The 20517-nt window shown below is 36.7% G+C and overlaps 1 protein-coding gene across 10 annotated transcripts in view; it reads right to left on the reverse strand.

Annotated features, from left to right (window-relative positions):
• Window positions 1-20517, reverse strand: part of unc-13 — an 89570-nt gene that overhangs the window by 23362 nt on the left and 45691 nt on the right. For 4 of the 10 annotated variants that reach the window (XM_066398399.1, XM_066398400.1, XM_066398401.1 and 1 more), the window contains one exon: window positions 1351-1391. In XM_066398399.1, the coding sequence (XP_066254496.1) occupies window positions 1351-1391 (41 nt within the window). Of the gene's footprint in view, window positions 1-1350; window positions 1392-2410; window positions 6517-6570; window positions 7004-7997; window positions 8572-20517 lie in introns of those variants that run through there. The other 6 variants (XR_010752542.1, XM_066398396.1, XM_066398395.1 and 3 more) reach the window with 4 other exon arrangements.

The following is a 20517-nucleotide window of genomic DNA, read 5'->3' on the forward strand; positions in this document are numbered from 1 at the left end:
ATTGAAAAAGTTAGGGCGGTTTTCAGCTTGAAAGTTCACTCGACGGAATAGCGTACTCCTCATGTTAGAAAACGGAAAACTTGAATCTAGAATTATTTGTCTGAAGCTTAGTCTCGAATTCGAATGAACATATGATTTGCTTCTAGTTTAAAAGAAACTTAACTACGGTTTTTGGCTCAAAGTTTACTTTCTGCAGGAGCGAATTCTTCCGGCTAGAAGAGGAAAAAATTGCAAGAAAACATACAATGCGAATTACCCTAAATTGCATGTGGTTTTCGAGAGACTTAGGAAGATTTTCACCTTAAAGTTTATTCGATAAAACAGCGGAGTTCTCAAGTTAGAAGAGAGAAAATTTGTATCTAGAAATATCCGTCTAGACTTAGTTTCAAGTTATAATTAAATTGGAAATAGTCAAAAGCTTAAAAGAAATTTAGGGCAGTTTTAGATCAAAGTTTGCTCTTTGGAATTCTTTCAGTTAGAAGGAAGAAAAACTGTAGAGACATGCATTGTGTCTGAAATTTAAACGTCAAGTAAGGAAAAATCTTAAAGGTTTTGAGAAACTTAAGGCGGTTTTAGCTTTAAAGTTTACTCTACATAGTGGCAAATTCCCCGGAGTAGAACCAGAAAGCATCGTTGAGAAATAAATTGTTGGAAATTGTATATTCCCAGTGCTCAAATGGGACAAAATTCTGGCGTGTGGACTAAATAATAATCCATGTTTTAACTACGCCAAAACTATTCTTTGCCCGCTTCACCAACAATTATAACCACCCACGAGCGAAGTTAAATAATTTCTAAACCAAACAAAAGTGGAAATAACCGGAAAGCGCAATCTAACAACACCAAAACTGGAATCACACTGCCATAGTTTAAACTCTGGAAATTATGCTCTGAACAAGGGGAGTCTCTCCAGACTCCCGAGAAACGATTCCAAAGTTATTTTAAATTAATGAAGAGTGCGAAACTATGCTTCTGCTGACAATACAAAGCGCAAAAGCTGCAGTTGCCACGAATTTGCATTGGAAATTCACGAAGCTGACGGTTTCAGCTGTTGTTGACGAAGTTTTAGTTAAGACCTTAAAGAAGGGCAAATTATTCAATGAAACGTCAATAATCTTGTGCAACCGTTAAGAGATGTGTCCCGTTCTAATCCGTCTGGCTAGTATAAGAACTTAATAACGTGGAAAAGCTTTTGAAGCCTTAAAGGATGCTTTGAGCCTCAAGCCAAATACAATGGCTTTAATGATATCGCATTGCACAATAAAGCTTCCTTGAAGCTGGAAACATATAGGCTAAAGGGGCGGAAAAGGGAAACTTTATAAGTAAGCTTTGGAGTGTCTATGTGCTTACCCATTGCCTCTGCCACTTCCATCGCCGCCAATCGAGCCGTTCTAAAAACAAAAAATAAAATTATAAGTAAAAATCATACGAAGCTGCCCGCGGAGGGCAGCTGAAGGATGGGAAACAATAATAATGATTTATTTTAAACACCAAAAAATATGGTAACAAATTATTAAAAATATAACAGTGGTATATTAGCACAATTTTCTATATGTTAAAGCGCATTTACTAACTTTTAGATACGATTATTCTTAGGTACAACCTGTTAGGGATAAGACATCGCGAGGGGGTTTAAAGCACTAGAGGTTTGAGGGCGACCTTCGACTCTTTTGGCCGGCAAAAGTGCAAAATAACCGCCATAGCTAAGAGCATATTGACTATCTTTGCTTAGTATAGGTATACTACATATTGCAACAATACTACAAAGACAAACTATATTTTAGACAGTAGCTTATTGCCTATAAATAGGAGGATGATTATTATTTATTGATTGTTGGTCTGCATAAACAATTCACTATTTGTGCGACTTAATTTAGGAATATAATCAGGCTGAAATTGGCCGAAATTTGCGTACAACCGGCCAATTTTGGCTTTAGCTTGAACCATTAACGTACGGATGAGAAAAGTGGCACTTTTCGCACTCTTACCTTTATTTGCGTGTATCGCGTGAAGATAATATGGCATTTATTTCATTACGCTTAAATGTTAACTAAACTAATCGATATCGATATACAAGTATCGTAACACAATTCCAGCCATGTGCAGTTGAATCTCAAAATTATAACGCAGTGAAAGGTGAAACATCGTCGTTGAGGCTCAGCAACATTATTCCGGGACAAATAAATCTCCGATAAGACTAATTTATTGATATTAGCCAAACATGACTGGACTTGTTAATGTAACTTGTCAAATGATTACTACATATTGTTCTCTAACAATTATGGACGATATGGAATACTGACATTTTTTTGATGATATGATGTGAATTGACTTGTTGAATGTTGCTAATATTAACCTAAGTTTTAACATGAATCTCGTAGAAACTCTTCATCATCCCCAACATACTCACTTTCTCATCAGGAGGTGGAGCCGCCGGCTCCACCTTGCTCTTCTCCTCCGCCTTTTTCTCCTTTAAAGTCTTCAGCAGCTTCCACTTACTCCCAGGAGTATCTTTCTCCTTCGGAACCTCCTCCTTGCTGGGAGTGGCTGATGCCACGTGAATTTGTGGTATGTTGGGTTGCTCCTCCGAGCTCCTATACTGAGAAGCCGTGGCCTCTCTGTTGAGCCTCTCCTCTTGTTCTTCGTTGGACAAGTGACAACGCGCGAATTCGTCATTAATGCTCATTTCCATTTCATCGTACTCGTCTGTGCTGTGGTGGGGACTATCTGGACCGGAAGTGGCCCCCGAAGATCTGTCCTCCTCATCTTTTGAGGGCTCTTCTAGATAAGTCTTACTCGGTTCTTCTTGATGCTTCATCTCTTCTAATTCCGCCTCTTTTCGATCCCTCTCCAACGACTCGTGGTGATAGACTTTAATCTTCTCGAAAAGAGCTGCAGCTTCGTCTAAGTGGAAAGAACCACGCTTTTCGTCTCGTTTTTTCGCCGAATTTACCGCCAGCAAATTATGGTCTTTCTCCTCCAAAACGCCTTCTACTACTTTAGCCTTCATCCTTAACTCTCTGAGAACAAAGGACATTTTCTCTTTGACCTCTTCCTCTGGCTCATAATCATGTTCAGGCTCTTCCAGCAAAATAGTCCCCATGTCCTGTTCTAGTTCTTTATGTCTCTCCATTTCCTCCAACTTCCTTAGCTCGTAGCAATACCACTCGTCCTCACTATCAATGCTGTCCTCAGTACTTTGCCTTCTGGAAGAGACTCTTGAGGTGCTTCTCCAGGAGTGAGTGCTACGGCTATCCTCATCATCCCCGCGATGACTGGGAATTTCCAGGCTTTGCTGATGCTTCGGAAAGGTTCTAATGGTGTTAGTGCAGAAGTTTGAACTTCCGTCTGTAATTTTAGGTTCTTCTAATTTATGATTCTCAACGCTAGAAGCGCTTTCTACAGATCTCTGCTCGATGACGTGTTTTACCTCTTCTTCTTTGACATCATCCTCATATATTTCCTCAATTTTTACTTCAGATTCTTCATTTTCAGTAAGCTGATCATCTGTAAAAGAATTAGAGTGCCTTTGTCGATATTTTCCCAAAGCTCTGGAAACGGCGAATTCCATGGACGCTGCCGATCCTACTACCACAATCATTTTGTTGTCCATGATAACGGTTTCATCGCTTTTATCCGAAGATCCGCTGCTTTTTTTGGTATCTCCAATAGTGGGAAATATGTTGCTACAGCCGCTCCCAGGGCTTTTTCCTGAGTGCTCCTCTTCGGATGGTAAGAGCTCTGAGTTTTCTTTGGGAGAAACCGTCATTTGCTGCATCAGTTGCTGAGTTTCTTCCTCAGATTTGCTGCTTTTTCTGCTTTTGGGTTTGGGGCTAATTTTTGGGAATAATTCCCTTTCGAAGATATTTTCGGACATGCTGTCCTCGCTTCTTTCGTCTTCTGACACCACTGAGCTGGCCCTCTTTATCACCCATTCATTATCTGATTGTTCAGGATCTGAGAGAGATTGATGCGATCCATGAGCTTTTCTTTTGGCTTTTTGAAGAATTCCGGAAACTGTAGATACAATAGGGTTTCTCTTCTTTTTCCTAGCTGCGTGATTTTTAGCAGCCGCACTCCTACTCTTCTCCATCTCTTCTTTTTTAATTCCTCCAGGCAGGGAATAGGATCTATGTCTTTTGGAGAGATGCAGATCTGGCAACCAATTACTTACAGAGCTCATCGCAGATTTAAGAGTGCTCCCCCTTTTCAACTTCTTTTTCTCCTCCCTAGGAGCCGGCACATAGCTATTGTTGATAGTGATATACTCTCCGGATTGAGTCATAATGACCTCAATTCCTCCGTCGAAATAAGCACCTCCTCTTTGCTGCACTACATACTCCGGTACATTTCGGTTTCTTAAGTCTAGATCCAACCTGGCGGTCTCCTGTCTTTGCTGCCACGCCCTCTGGTGCTGCTCAATTTGCTGCTGGTTCTCGTAGATTGGCTGATTGGGTACTTGCCTCCTGTCCATGTAAGGAGAGTACCCAGTCTCCGAAGTTTCAGCAGACTTCATGGAACTCGAAGTACTTGCTGTGTCCTGAAGTTGAGGATCTTGGTTCGACCAACTCTCCCCTCCATAGCTCTCCTGAGATATTTGTGCTCTAGAGGAGTCGTATCTACTTGAGGTCGGATAGTAACTTAAGGCATCAGTGATATTCCCAGTGGGGAACATTGTTCTGTACATAGCAGTTTTATAGCCCTCATGGTTGGCTAGACCATCTGGAGCTTTGCTCGTAGAGTAGGACCTGGATAAAGACCTTCTTCTGCAATTAGTCTCGTCAGGTACAGAAGAAAAGGAGTTGTAGTAAGGCGCTTGTTCGTTGGCTTCGTAAGGCTCCACCAAATCCGGATAGTTGATGGTTTGGTTGATGTAGTCAGCGCTGTTGCTGGTGTACACCGTAGTGTAGGAATCTTTGTTATTGCTGCCAGCAACCGAATAGATTGCTGGCTGAGTATTAGCGAATGAATTGTAGCTCTGTTCAACCACTTTATTCCTATTGGGACTGACGTTGATGTCTGAGGCAGGTGCTGGAGCTGGCACAAAGGTCCCATAACCGTCCATTTGAATATTACTTGGTGACCTCACATTGGTAAAAGCAGAAAGAGGATGTCCCCCTGGTAACATCTCACTATTTTCCCCTATAGTTGAGTCTACAGAACTCTCAGCATATCCTCTGATTTTTGCTGGAGAACCCCCGGGGGTCTGGGGCTTGTTGGTGAATGCAAAATAGTTGTAGGACTTATTTTTCGGGGACCCCGGAGACTTTTCCAGGCTCGACCACCCAGACATAGACGATAGACCAGAGTCACTCTTTGCCGCCACTATGTTGGAGGAATGGGACTTGCTTCTTTTAGGGGAAGTTTTAGGGGATTTAGGGGAATGGTGTTTAGAATCTTGATGTGCAATTGACGAGGAATCTTTCGGGCCTAGGAAAACATTACTAGCCATTAAAAATCCCTCATTAGGTGCCGGGGGAGGGGGACTTGAACTTGAAGCTTGCCTAGGGGTTTCTGGATCTAAATAGCCGTCCTGTCTTGTCCTCACACTGCAAATCGACAATGTGGGAGAAGGAGCTTTTTCGGACATTATATGGAAAATATTCGGAGTGGAACAAGGGACCGCGTCATAAGTGGCGGGCATGAGCACTGATAGATCTAGGTCGCTACAATAGAAGGGATTTTTTGAGTTCCTAATAGCAGCTGCAGCTGCCGCTTCTGCGCACTCTACATGCTGTACCGCTGCACTATAAGCTAAACGTCCGTCCACAGTAGAAAACGGTTCACTACTCGCAGTGTCTTGCCGCCTCCTTGGAGACGTTGGTGTCCGAATTCCGCCCGCCAAAGTTTCCGCTACTTCTTTGTCCGAATCCGTCACACTTAATCTCGAATTCGGACGGTTCGCGTACTGCGCATTGGAAAGCTCAGATTTGGCCAGCATTACCAACTCGTTTTGATCACGCACGTCACTTGTAAATGTCCAATTTTCATCTTCTTGGTCTGCAGTTTGTTCCTCGTTGATTCCACTAAGAGACATTGGAGACTCCAGCAGCTTGCGCTGCAGCTGCTTGATGTTTACGCTGTCTTGCTGTAGCTTGTTGCTTAATCGGTCCAATTCGTTTAACTTTTCAATAGCCATGTGGTCGATGGAGTCAATTCTGGTCAGCTCCGCAATGTCCTGTTCACTGACACAGGAACTATTGCCTCTGTAGTCCTTGTAGTCCAAGGCACTGTAGATCTCTTCTTCATTGATCGGAGTCTTCTTCTTGTCAATTTCGTCCTCCTCTCGCTCTTCCCAAATCATATCTAGTTGACTAGATTGGACAGCAGGGTCGCAGCTCACCAACTCGTCCTCGTAGGCTTGATTGAGGCTGCGATAAAAAGCCTCATCTGGAACATGCATCTCGTCGATTTCCTGGATTTGCGGTTCGTGAGATCTGATGACATCTAACCCTTCTTCCAGGCCATCCTCCACTGTGCCATTGCCTAAGATTTCTCGAATAACTTCTAGTTCTCCTACAACGAAAAAAATGTAGATCTATAGCAGAAATAAAATAATTATGAAGATACCTAATCTTCCTTCTAACATGGATAGGGTAGGGAGGCTCCTGCCTCCTCCGGAGGTGTAAAAGTTCATCAGCTGAGAGATGACACTCTGCTGCTCGTACAAGAGCCCTTCGAGTTTCTCCAGCCTCTCCCACATCTTAATGTACTCCTGACTGAGGAGATCCAGCGCCCTCCAGGCGTACTTGAGTTCCGTTTCCAGGATGTTGAGGCGGGTGCCCAAACGGTCCATGTACTCATTGATCACGTGGTCTACATTGGCATCCGGATAGGATGAGGGCTGGTGAGGTATCGCGGGAGGCATATTGTCCGGATTGCCTGTGAGATGTCTATCACTCATTTTTTCTTAACGAATCACCTCGAGACTCGCACTACATACTCTTGCGAGGGGGGCGGTGCGTCATGATATGTTGTGGTGAGGTACGCGCGCTGAAAAGGGCTTTAACGCATCAGTTAGAAACCACTGGATCCAGAGGGACTTCGCCTGAAGGAAGAGGAGAAAATATTTTATGGGATGTTGTTGGCGTGCATGATATGACAATGGAATATGCCATGAAATTATGCCTGAAATGCGTGAACGAAAGGATGAAAACATTGGAAATACGAGGAATAATGAAATATCTCTAAGAAAATTGTTATGTCATGCACCTAATAGAATATTCTAAGAAAAGTCTATAGGAAAGAACTATTTGATGCCGGAAATATTGGAAGAAAGAGATGAATCAAGTATATCACTTGAAGATGGTGTTCCTGTATGCGCCCGATTGAATAGGCTCCGAAATTATATACGAAATTTATGCATAAAGCGTTTAAACTTCGTCAAGAAAGGTTAAAAAAACTGTAAAAATTTAATAATCCTGTACAGTTATGCCTGTATGTGCCCAATGGAATCGATAGGTGTTATGTCCGAAATGTGTATACAAGAAGATGATTTGAGGCATATTGAAAGTATATGGAAAATGTAAATTAAATGAAATCTGTCAGCATGCCCCAATGGAAATGCTTCGAAATTATATCCGAAATTATGTGTAGAAAATGTATGATTGAGGTATGAAGTTTTGGAAAATAGTGGGAAAAATTCAGTTTCTTCATTAAAAGGGGATTTTTTTTTCAAAGTAAGATCCAGTAGCTTACTTATGCAAGTAGGATGCGTAAGTTGAAATTCGAACCCTACTGACGATTGTACACTCATTAAATTGAACATTATACAGAGTGGATCATCAATAGATTGACACTCCCCATGTAACATCTAAGGGCCAAATTCTTGAATCTGGGTAGTAGAACGTTCCCTGTAGACAAACTGATTCAATCAACAGTGTGCAGCTAAGTAGAACATCAACAAATACACGTTATTTCCCGGGAATTTTCTACTCCCCAAATTTAAGAATTTGATCCCAGGTCTGTATTTGAGTATCCTCGACCGCATTACTCACTACGATATGTACGGACGCAAAAATTCGTTGTCGAAGGACATAACTCCAAAAAGGGAGTGGTGCTACGTTTACTGGGCATCCCTTAATCGAAGGGCTGCCGATGGCGTAGTGGGGAAGATACATCTTTCCCTGCCGGTGTCATGCGCGATCGATGACTTTGCGCGCATGTTCAAACGAGTTTCGACATGTTTACGCGCGACACTACTAGTGAGCACTGTAACGTATCCATTGTCACTAACACTCAACGGTTTAGTGTGGTGATAATTGCACTTCAGACGTCCATGTGAATGCTGACCTGAAAAAATATATTAATTTATCTTGTTATTTGGAAATTTGAGGTTTTGCACCAGAAGCACAGGAGTTTATTTATTTGATGTTTTTTGCTACAAGAAGGTGCATTGCTCGATTAATCTTGGGAGAGGTGATGCCGAGAGCATCGGTCTGTGGTATTGGCTTTCAAATTGACATAGATTAATGTATAAGGACGCAACCCAAGCTTTAGAAGGAAATTTAGACATTGAGTATCGGATGGATGAGGAGTAGGACAAAAAAAATAGTTCAAGAAGGGGCTGATAAGGTTAATAAAAATCTTAATAAATAATTAAATCATCAGAGCTTTGTAGGCTATATGGTCTCAACGATGCGTATAAAATCCCAACCAATGGAGTGTAACCTAAGATGGAGTGACGGTTTTAATTAAGACTAATAAGCATTATTCATAACTGCAAAATGGACGATAATTACACGTCGGCGTGATCATAATTTCATTGCTGGAGATGTTTAATTATATAGGAAGAGCTGTCGAAGAATAACATAGCTGGCGCCGACCTAGATTTCGTATCTTTCCCACAATAGAATCCCGAGGGACCTTAGAGAGGGAACCGGGAATAAATTACAATAATAATTAATTTTCTCCCTGCAATTTGCGAAAATTAGGCGAAACCGTTTATGACGGTAAAACAATGTTTGTCTAAGACTATATATAGTAAAGCTGGTGGGTGACAGTGGCCCTGGAAGCCTGCACCATTTTAGTCTGGTCACATATACGGAGAGGTCCAACGACCCTGGTTCATTATTGCTATCTCCCAAACCGTTAACGAAGGTCGGTTAAATGAGATAAAAGTGGCTAAATTGAGTGGTAAACTAAGAATTCAAAAAGGCTTTTCCAAATTTCATTCGGCTTGCGCAATATTAAGAAAAAACAAAAATCTGCCGACTGTTTTTGTATACAACCACTCAGTGTATGTATAAAACTGAAATTGAAATAAATTTGTATTTCAATATTATCTCTGAAGAAATAAGATAATTAAAAAAAATTAAAGTCGAGTCACTGGTTCGTGAGAAAACTGACTTTGAAATTGAGCGAAATGTTAGTGATGCGTTAACTTTGATGAAAAGTGTATATTACGTATACATATTGGGTGTTCCAGATTTTACGTGAGAGCAATGCTCTGAAAACCTCGTTGAGGTTTTATTGCTAAAATTAAGATTTGCCGTATTACCTTTATGTCACATAAAGTTGAGATTTACGATATTATAATTTTTGATAATAAACCAAGTTTAGAGGTAAATTAGTGTCAGGCGCCAAGGGTTTCATTTGTGCATCAACCCATTAGTGATGGGTCTATAAAATTTGAACGATCAAAAATATGCTGCGCGCTATCAGATTTTACGTGGGACAGTTAGTGTTTTTGCACAACTAGAATATTCATGCAACTACGCCTCGACTTATTGCGAAGGACCGCATTGCGGAAGGATGAATTCGGGCATTCAAAAAGTACGCACTGAGAGCGTCAATACGACCGCCGAATGACCTCTGTATCTTTCTAACTCGCTACTTAACGGCATCAGTTAAATGAGCATGGAAAAAATCGGTGATATTACCGTACTGAGTGCGCACTTGAGTGGGAGCCCGAATACGCCATGGTAACTTGGATATATGAAAGTTGGTTCAACTGTCATGGTCTACTAATACTATCTTCTAAACTGTTAAAGTTAATATGTCGGTTAAGTAAGATAAAAGTTTCTAAACGTAATAGCAAACTAAGAATTGAAAATCGCGTCGTGAAATCTTATTCAGGTTACGGAATATTGGGAAAAAATTAAATTCTTTCAAAAGCAAATTTTCAAAATATGTCCGAAACTGACTGTTCTGCGAAAAAAATTAATACGCAATATAATTGGTTTTCGATGCCACCACACTGAACTTGATACATTTTCTTTTGGCTATTTAGTTTCTGCGATATTGGCTTTACCTTCATTCTTTTAAATACCGACATATATAAAAAGATACTGTAGCGTTTTTCTATGTGCAGGGTTAATTTTTATAATTTCGCAAGTTACTGCGAGTTTATTGTTGAAACTAAGAAAAAGATGTTTCCATAAAAGCTGTATATATTGACGAATATTTTTATGATATTAAGTTGGAGAAAAAACAAATGAACATCAGAACCCGAAAAAATTAATCAAAGTTAAGTTTTTTGTGCGTCCCTGTATATTAATGGATATTTGGATTCAGCCAATTTTTCCCTTGTCAAAAATATATAATATGTCAAGGTTCGCTCCAGTGGTTTTCAATACTCAATTTAAATAAAGTATTGAAAAAAAGAGGCGCCTTTTTGGAAAGAAAAAAAAGTAAGACATCAAAGTATTATTTGCTACTTTAATGTGACATTAGCTCATTTATTACTTATCGTTCAATTATCAAAAAATATAAAGCAATGGTTAGCGAAGAGGAAAAGTTCGAAGTTGTTCGTTTAGCTTACAAAAATAATAAAAACGTTAATACAGCTCGGGCCGAGTACGCTTGCTTGCTTTCTGAGTTTCCTCTGCCCTCCAGAGATTCATTTTATTATATTGATCGATGCTTTATGGAAAGAAAAACTCTTAAGAGACAAAAACGAAGAACTATTCCAAATGAAGAATTTGATTTAAACACATTATTATGTTTCCAAGGTAAGAAAATATTTCCTTCGTGTTGTTCCTTAAGTTGAAATAAGAAAACAAGAACATATTTTTTTTATAGAAATGCCAAGTGATTCTACAGTAAATGCTTCAAGATATTTCAATACGATTTTAGGAAAAATTGTTTCAGTCCTCCATAAATATCATTACCATCCTTATAAAACAATGCCCGTCCAAAAACTAACAGATAATCAAAGATGCGGCGTTTAGAATACTGCGATAAAATGCTGCGCTTAAGAAATGAAGATTCAGGTATTTTTGAGAAGATACTATGGACCAACGAAGCATCTTTCACGACAGCTCGCATTTATAACAGAAAAAATACTCATATTTGATCAAATGAAAATCCTCGTTCTATTGGGGAGATTCTATGTCAAGATCGTACTTCAATCAATGTTTGATGCAGTATCCACCGAAACAAAGTCCTTGACCCAGTATTTTATGAGGGTGCTTTGACAGGGGCAAGATACTTACAATTCTTGCTAAATGACATAGAAAATGGGTTAGAAGTATTTCCTCTCATAGAGTACAGCAACCTAATTTGGCACCAAAATGGAGCTTTTCCGCACAATATAGCAAAAGTAAAAAATTATTTCAGCAATAGGTATGAAGTGTGGATAGGCAAAGCAGGAACTATTCTGTGGCCTCTTAACAGTTCAGGCTATTTAAAAGCTGAAGTTTATAACGATACTAATGCAGACTTAAATGAAATAAGAGATAAAAGTGAACGGTGCATACTAAATTTTAATGAAGTAAATTCTGATTTCATTAACAATACGATTTTGAAACTTAACACAGATTACATATATGAAGTATATTAGACGATAATAGAGGTCACATTGAATATTTGTTATTATTATTATTTTTTTTTCGTTAACTTAATTGGTTCGAGAAAATATGTTTCATCATAGGTCAATATGGCGTTAATGCTGAAAAGTTTTTATTTTATTTTAAGAGTTTAACACAATTTAACCCATCGTTCATCACTGCGTCCGATATGTCTGTCATTGGGTCGTAGAGACGCACCTTGTCTGGTGAATTGAAATATATCGAAAACTACTGGAGCAAACTTTGATATACTATACAGGGTGGTCACTTTTACGACGCATTCTATGGGGATTTTCGAAACGGTTAAAGATACAAGGTTGGTTAAATGGAGAAAAAGTTTCGTATTTTTATGCTCTGCAAAAAGCTGAAAGCAAAATTGAAATATCTTATGTAATTACTAAGATATCAAAAGTCGATTTTCTTTTTTTGTCTATAACTTATTTATTTTTCATACAATCATTTTGAAACTTGGGTGTTCTATATTTTCCGTCAGTGTCTTCAATATGGAAAGGTCAAAAATATCCTAGGCCTACTAGTTTACGTGAAAATAATACTAACTTTCGATTTTCTTATGGACGCCATATTGGATTTTCGCATTTTTGAAAAACACGAAAGATTTCCGTTTCGGTGAGGTGCAACACAAGGGTCTTCTGAACTATTTTACAATAAAAATTAAAATATTTAAATATTTAATGAAAAAATCAAGTAGCACTGAATTTGTCAAGGTCATAATTGGTTACCAAGTTACTGACTGTCTTTGACACATAAGTCAAGTAGCCAATATTATTGGTTGCTATGTCAACATAATTTTATTTAAAAAGAAATTTAGTAAAAAAGTGAGTTTTGTTCTTCTGTGAATTAAGTAAATTTCAATTTTTATCAAAATGGGATGATATTTCTCCAAAGATGAGAAAATAGACATGTAGAATGTGTACATAAGACATTCAAAAAACGCTTATCTTATCTTAGAAACCCAATTACAAATTTCTTTCGGACCATTGACCCAGTTGTTATCAGAAGAGCTACTTCAAATATGTAGTATGAGCGAACGGCATTATGTATTACTCATAGTGGCGGTCATTTTGAACATTTTATATAATTTTCTCTCCTCGTATTAATTTCTTTGTTAATTAATGTTAGTTAATGTTAAAGTTTGTGTTATTGATTTTCGAAAATACATTTGATAATTTTTTTTATTACTTATTTAAAAGTTGTATTATTGACTACTTGACTTATGTGTCAAAGACAGTCAGTAACTTGGTAACCAATTATGACCTTGACAAATTCAGTGCTACTTGATTTTTTCATTAAATATTTAAATATTTTAATTTTTATTGTAAAATAGTTCAGAAGACCCTTGTGTTGCACCTCACCGAAACGGAAATCTTTCGTGTTTTTCAAAAATGCGAAAATCCAATATGGCGTCCATAAGAAAATCGAAAGTTAGTATTATTTTCACGTAAACTAGTAGGCCTAGGATATTTTTGACCTTTCCATATTGAAGACACTGACGGAAAATATAGAACACCCAAGTTTCAAAATGATTGTATGAAAAATAAATAAGTTATAGACAAAAAAAGAAAATCGACTTTTGATATCTTAGTAATTACATAAGATATTTCAATTTTGCTTTCAGCTTTTTGCAGAGCATAAAAATACGAAACTTTTTCTCCATTTAACCAACCTTGTATCTTTAACCGTTTCGAAAATCCCCATAGAATGCGTCGTAAAAGTGACCACCCTGTATATTTTTGAAAAGGGAAAAATTGGCGCAATCTAAATTTGCATTGATGTATAAGGGTTCTCATTTACAAAAAACTTAACTGTGATTAATTTTTTCGGATCCTAATGTTCATTTTCTTTTTCTAATATCATACCATGAAAATATTCATCAATATATATAACTTTTAAACAACTTTTTCCTAACTCCAACAATAAACTCGTAGTAACTTATCAAATTATAAAAATTAAACCTGTATAATATAATCCGAATAAATGGTAATGAGGTAAAATTGTTGTTTATCTTTCGGCGCTGAAATGGGAATTGAGTAAACCATTTACTAAATTTATTTATTAAGCATTTTTAACTCTGAATTGGACGAATTTTGCATGATCAAAGATCGCTGTTAGTATACCGTCTATCCAAGATAAGAAGGAACAGCATGGGATTCTCGGAAAGGGTAATAGATGTAAAATCGCTTAAATTAGGAAAAAGTTGTGCAATTTAAAGCAAATTAATAATCTGTTTTTGTACCGGTTAAATTCTGAATGATTTTGAAGATATTCGGAAAAAGACGAATTTGGCGGTTTTCGCTTTTTGAAAACAACTCTTATACGATTGCAGTTAGAGGAGTTAAAGTTTTACGTTATGAAGACAATTTTTTGAGAACTTCATAACAGTGTTGCCAGTTTTCTTGTTAAGTCCTTACTTTCGGAGATAAATTGGAAAATTTTTTATTTTGATACACGCGCAATATCGAATTTTTGCATTTTTAAAACCATCATTAATTCCATTTTCAGCCATGCATTGCATTAGGTATTTTTCTCACAAACTGTATTGATTATAGATATTAAAACATTTTTTGATCATTTTTTTTTTGGCTATCATTTTGACTTGTAACAATGGCAAACAATAAATAAATAAATGCTATGGAAATGGTGAAAAGAGAATATTTATATTTGGACAGTAATGATGGTTTATTTGAATATTTGTTATAATTTTAAACTTCTATTCAATCCAAATTTTGCCATATTGTTGTTAGTAAAAACATAATTTAATTATATTTTTTTTAATTTTAAGCTGATTTTAAAAATATGCATAAGTAAATATAATTATAGACACGGCAAAAAAATTTAAGCTTTTACAGCTTAAAAATATTTTTATGATTCTATAGCATTTATTTCTATATTTATTTATTGTGTACCATTGCTATAAGTCAAAATCATAGTAAACTTATCAAAAAATGTTTTAATGTCTATAACTCATAGAGTTTATGAAAAAAATACCAAATGTAATACATGGTTGAAAAGGGATTTTATGACGGTTTTAAAAATGTAAATATTCGATAATGTGTTCATATGAAAATAAAAAATTTAACAATTTATTTCCGAAAGGAAGAACTTAACAAGAAAATTAACAACACTGCTACGAAGTTCTCAAAAAAGTGTCTTAATAACGTAAAATTTTTATTCCTCTAAATGTAATCATTCAAGAGTTATTTGTAAAATCGAAAACCGTCAAATTCGTTTTTTTCCGGATATCTTCCCAACTATTTGGAATTTGGCAACTATAAAAACAGATTATTAATTTGTTTTAAATTGCATGACTTTTTCCTAATATAAGCGATTTTGCATCTATTACAGTTTTCGAGATCCCCATGCTGTTCATCCTTATCTAGGACAGACGGTATATGGTCAAAATTACTGACTGTCATTATGCACTTTAAGCATTAAATTGTGTTGTAACTTTAGTGCATGATGATAATTCAGTGAATCAGCTTCACGGCTCGTCAAGAAGGACCTCACATGGGTAAACAAGGAAGATCCTTGCCCAGAGGTGAGAGGACCAAAGTCCACCGCTACGCTGAATGAGACCAAGAAAAATTGAAATACTATCGGTTTGCACAATTGGGCAGATTTTTATGTAGTTTTGTGAAAATTAAACTACAGCATATAAAATTTGTTGTGACAAAAAAAATCAAAAAACAGTTTCCCATCTTTTTTGGAAAATCTATAAGGTAATTCAAATTCTTTGCTCACTATTGGGATCTAAAATTCGGAAAATTCCGATTATTTCCGAAGATAATCGAAAAAAAAACTAAATTCCTATAAATGACTTTTATTTGTTTTTAAGTTATTTGAAAAGATTTTTTAAAATGAACTACATTTCCTTTTGAGCACTTTGCTCCTATCTAAAATGGCGTCATTAGATTTTGAATATAACGTTTCGGAATTTGAGAACCATCATCAATTTCATTTTTTTAAATATGGACTTAAATTTTGTTTGCATTTTTGGAAAGACTTTGATTTTATGAATTAAATGATGTCACACTTGTAATAAAAACAAACTTAATAGTGCAAAATACATTTTTAATAAATAAAATAATGAACCACTACTCCGACATAAATGTTAGCGTGAGAACAACAAACTAAATGCCCCAAATTCTACCAAATTCTTTCCTCCCGGCTACAATGTGAATAATGTGGTTGCCGTCTTTCAGAATATTCTTGAAGATATGCTTCATTGACTCGCACAGAATTTCTGTGGTGCATGAAATAAAGTCGCAATATGTCCTGATATTCTTCATTTTTGTAATTCGTAATATGTGTTTTCAAATTCAGTACGCTGTTAATAGTTTTGTAAGCGTTACAAAACTATTCAACAGGCTTTCGCGTCTCAAAACTGACTGTCTTATGGAGACTTAGTTTATTGTTTCCACGATAAGACTTGTGTCTGAGTAGTGTTCCACTATTTTATTTATCTTTTTTTTTTCACTAGAAGCGTGATACGTCATTTAATTCAGAAAATCAAAGGTTTTCCATAAGTGCCAAAAAAAATCAGGTCCGTATTAAAAAAAATGAAGATGATGATGGTTCACAAATTCTGAAACGTTGTATTTAAAATCTAATGACGCCATCTTATAAGGGAGCAAAAGTGCTCATGAGAAAGTGAAATTTATTTTAAAACATCTTTTCATATAACTTTTAAAAAAATGAAAGCGATTTGAGGAAATTTCGCTTTTTTTTCGATTATCTTCGGAAGTGATCGGAATTTTGCAAATTTTAAAACGACATTTAACAAATCTCGAAAATGCGCAACTTTTCCCCAATCTAAGTGACCTCGTATCTTTTGTGGTTTTCGAGATCGCAATGGCGAGCAGCGCGTTTGAACTACCCCGTATATTCATTTTTTTGACAGACAAGACACATTTTCCGTCTAACAAAATTCAAGTATACACGTTTTAAATGGGACACATTGTATAGAAGTATAATTCGAAATAAATTGTAGATTCATTGTTCGGATTTATTGGCGAAAACATTTACATTCCAGAATGTAGTTTCTTGTTTTACACGACCGTACAAGCCATGAATTCGGGCCCTATAAAAGTGTGCAAAGCCATGATAATAAAGTTTTATATGCGTTGCTGTAACACGTGACGATAGAAATCAGCGTTGTATTTCAGTGAATATAAACAGTAGTGGGTAAAAAGTAAATAACGCCGTATTTGTTGACGTGGCTTCCCGGCTTAAACAAACGTACGAGTGCGAGTTTGAACAGAACATTTTGAAAGTTTTTAAAGAATTTTTGAACAATTAATCAACCAAGTAATCACAAACGATTTACATCGACTTTCAAACGCACTAAATCTTGATTCAATAATAAATCTCTCGGCCTGACTTAAAAGGGCCTGTTTTAAAACGAAGTGACCCATTAAAAGTTTTGGATGGCTACGTGGGTACTGGCAGAATTTAACTAATGGACGGATATATCATTAATCTCCGTCAAATTTCTAACTCCGGTTCAACATAGAAACCTCGCGCTAGATTACATCTAGATTTGTCACAGTAATAGAATTAATAATCGTGACGACCGTTGTGTTTGCTCACAGATTTTGGACACCTAAAAATATCCATCATCGATCTCGTTCCTTTCGAAAATATCGATATTTTCCGCCTAAAGCAATCGTCATAAAGTGGATAAATTCGAGAGTTCGACTTTTTCCCAATCCCCGGACCGGTATAAAGAATTTATTCAAATTTTTCAGCAGTCAGAACTCATTTATTTCCACAGACACTGCAGGATAAAAGACTGAGCGTTAATATCCAGTTTTGAAGCTTTCCGGAGTTCCGGTCGCATAAATTCCGTTTTATAGCACAACGATCCATTTATAAGTCCATTGATTTCGATCTCTAACTTTTCGCCTAATATTTTATTAGTCCGAAGGATTTTTCCAGTTGTTTACATACATCACCGCAAACAATTTCAACAGAAACCGGATTTTCAATATAAATTCTCTTACAATACAAGCCTTAAGTAAACTTAGGGGTAGTTTACAGGAACGTGCAGGAAGGTGAACCTCGAATCGGCATCCGATTGATTTCGTGCAGAATTGCCACAAAATGATCCTCGACAAAGAGGATTTCGGACCAAAATGGAATGTTCAGGTTCAGCTAATAGTATTTGTCTGTCATGGGGGTGAATTATGTCCCTATATTAGGGCCTATTCACTACAATATAGGTTACAATGAACCGAAGGTTAAAAAAATATAGCCCTCGGGCCATTGAAAATCACTTCACTCTGAATAGTCGAAGTCACTACAGATCTTTTAAATTCAAGTTATCTACTTCTGATAATCTTACTCGTGTCCGTCCATTTTACCACAGATTTTGCCGGAAATCCCTGCACTTCTCGCTGAACTAAACTTAAAGTAAGCAATCCGGAAAAACTGGCCCATTATGGGTCCTTATTTAAAGGTATCCGGCACACGGCGTGCGCTTCCGACAACAGATTCAAATTACATCAATCCGCCGGTAGACAATTTCCCACAACGGAGTTAATGAGGCTCGAACACGCACTGCCACAGCTATCTATTTTCCAGTGATTATCTTTAAGGAAAAGATTACTTTTGATGTTTTATATACTAAGTTGCGGAAGCTGTAATACTTTGTTTCCACATGGAACTTTTTTATCTTCATCGGTTACCGTGAAAATACCTGATTAAATTTATTTTCTGAGATGATAAAGCAACTCCGGACATAATCTGTTAAATTATGACTCGCAAATTTTTATCTGAGCGTAACTTTTGAAAGTATGACTAAGATTTTTTATAAAGAAGACGAACAGCTCTATTTTCAATTTTATGTTATTATCAGGGGATCGCTGCCGATTCGCAAGTAGGCCTCGTGAGAATTTTTAAAAAACATCAACATTCTTAGCCTTTATCTCTTTATATAAAAAATCAGTTTTGTTGTGTGTTTTGGGAGCAAATTAATCTGATTTGTAGCATAATAAATACGGATCCCGGCATAATTGGTTAAACATTACTCGCGTATCTTTAGTCGGGCATAATCTTTGAAAGCATGACGTACTTTTCTTCGTTAGCTAGCTAAACAGTTCTACTTACAGTTTCATGTTATTAAAAAGGCAGGGGATCACTAATGACTCTTAACTGAGGCTTGAGAGAAAAATTTTAAGTAATTCCTCCTCTTTACCGCTCTACAGAGAAAAAGCAATTTTGTTACGTGTTTCTGTCGCAAATGAATCTGCTTTATAACGTGATAAATGCGAAATGGGACATGGTCCGTTACAGTATAACGCGCATTAATTTTGTGCATAATCTTTGAAAGAATGACTCACACTTCTTTGATCTAAATTAACCGATTTTTTTAAAATTTAAAATTCTGTAAAAATAAGTTCGGATTTATTATTCTCACGTTGCTTTCACGTCATTCTCATGGAACATTTTCCTGAAGAATAACAAGTTTAAGTCAGAAAATTAAAACCTGTTTGCCCAATTTAATTGGTATATTGCCACAATAAATCTTCGTAACAGAATCATAGCGTCCCTTAGTTAACTGTCTAAGAAGATTTGGGTCACAACGTCTTCCGCATAGGTTTACGTTGGCAATTTTGGGATTTGAGGACGTTTAGTCCGATCAGGTCCGCAATTTTCAACCTTAACAAACGACCCTAAAGGCAATGGAATGCTGAATTATGGTTCTAATAGGTCCCATATTAAATCCTGCTATAAAATGCTACGCAAACTTTAATCTTTTCCTCTAATATCCGTTTCGGCCGACATTGAGCCCTTTAAATTAAAAAGCTTCGGTGGCCAAACTGTTCAGAAAATAACGCTCTAAATAAAAATTTTATAACGAGAGGGAAATAAACATAGAATTACAGTACTTTATTGGTGATAATTAATATGGCATTTGAAAAGGTTCTTTTAAGACGACTGTTTTTTATTCCTTCTTTGACTTAATTAAAAGCTTATTGAAGATCAAATGAAGGAATAAGTAACTTGAGAATTAAATTCAAAAATTCATTAGGACCGATTCTTCAATTCTCAGTTAGAGAGCGACAGCTGCCAGTTAATAAATCAGCGAAAAATTGAAATAAAAGCCTAGCCAACAGTGGAAATAAGGGCAGGTTTGAAGTACCTCCGCAATTAACAGAGGCACGTTGACTAAGGGATTCTCTGGACGGTAAGTTACTTCACTTCTAGTCTACCGCAAAGAAAAAAATCACTCTAAGGGTGGATAACTCAAACTAACACATATAAAGCGTCATACATTACAAATCTGTACTCGAATTGACCAAACTAAATTTACAATTTCCTGAGCAATCCTGCCACACAGAATTCCCTTTTAGGGTTGTCAAGGGAGCGTTTCAGCGCTTGCCATTATTCTGGTACGATTAGCAATTAAGCAAAATCTCGACTTAATTAATCATGCCTGCAAACTAGAAATTTTCCGATTTATTGCATGCACGACAATTGACCGAAAACTGAATTTAATGCTAAAGACCAAATCTCTTAAATAAGTTATAAATCGGGCCGTAAAGTAGGGCTTTCCTTCTGATAGAATTTCTTGTTTGAGACTGAGCTTTTTTCCTGTCTGACCTAGTTCCCGTCGCTAGCAGTAGCTATAAGGATTTGCGTCTTTCGTGCCATATTGACTTTTACCTGGTTTGCATTCTTAATAAGCAGGACCTTTAAAATACCCCGA

The sequence above is a fragment of the Euwallacea similis genome, chromosome 17, assembly GCF_039881205.1.
Source record: "Euwallacea similis isolate ESF13 chromosome 17, ESF131.1, whole genome shotgun sequence".
Lineage (NCBI taxonomy): Eukaryota > Metazoa > Arthropoda > Insecta > Coleoptera > Curculionidae > Euwallacea > Euwallacea similis.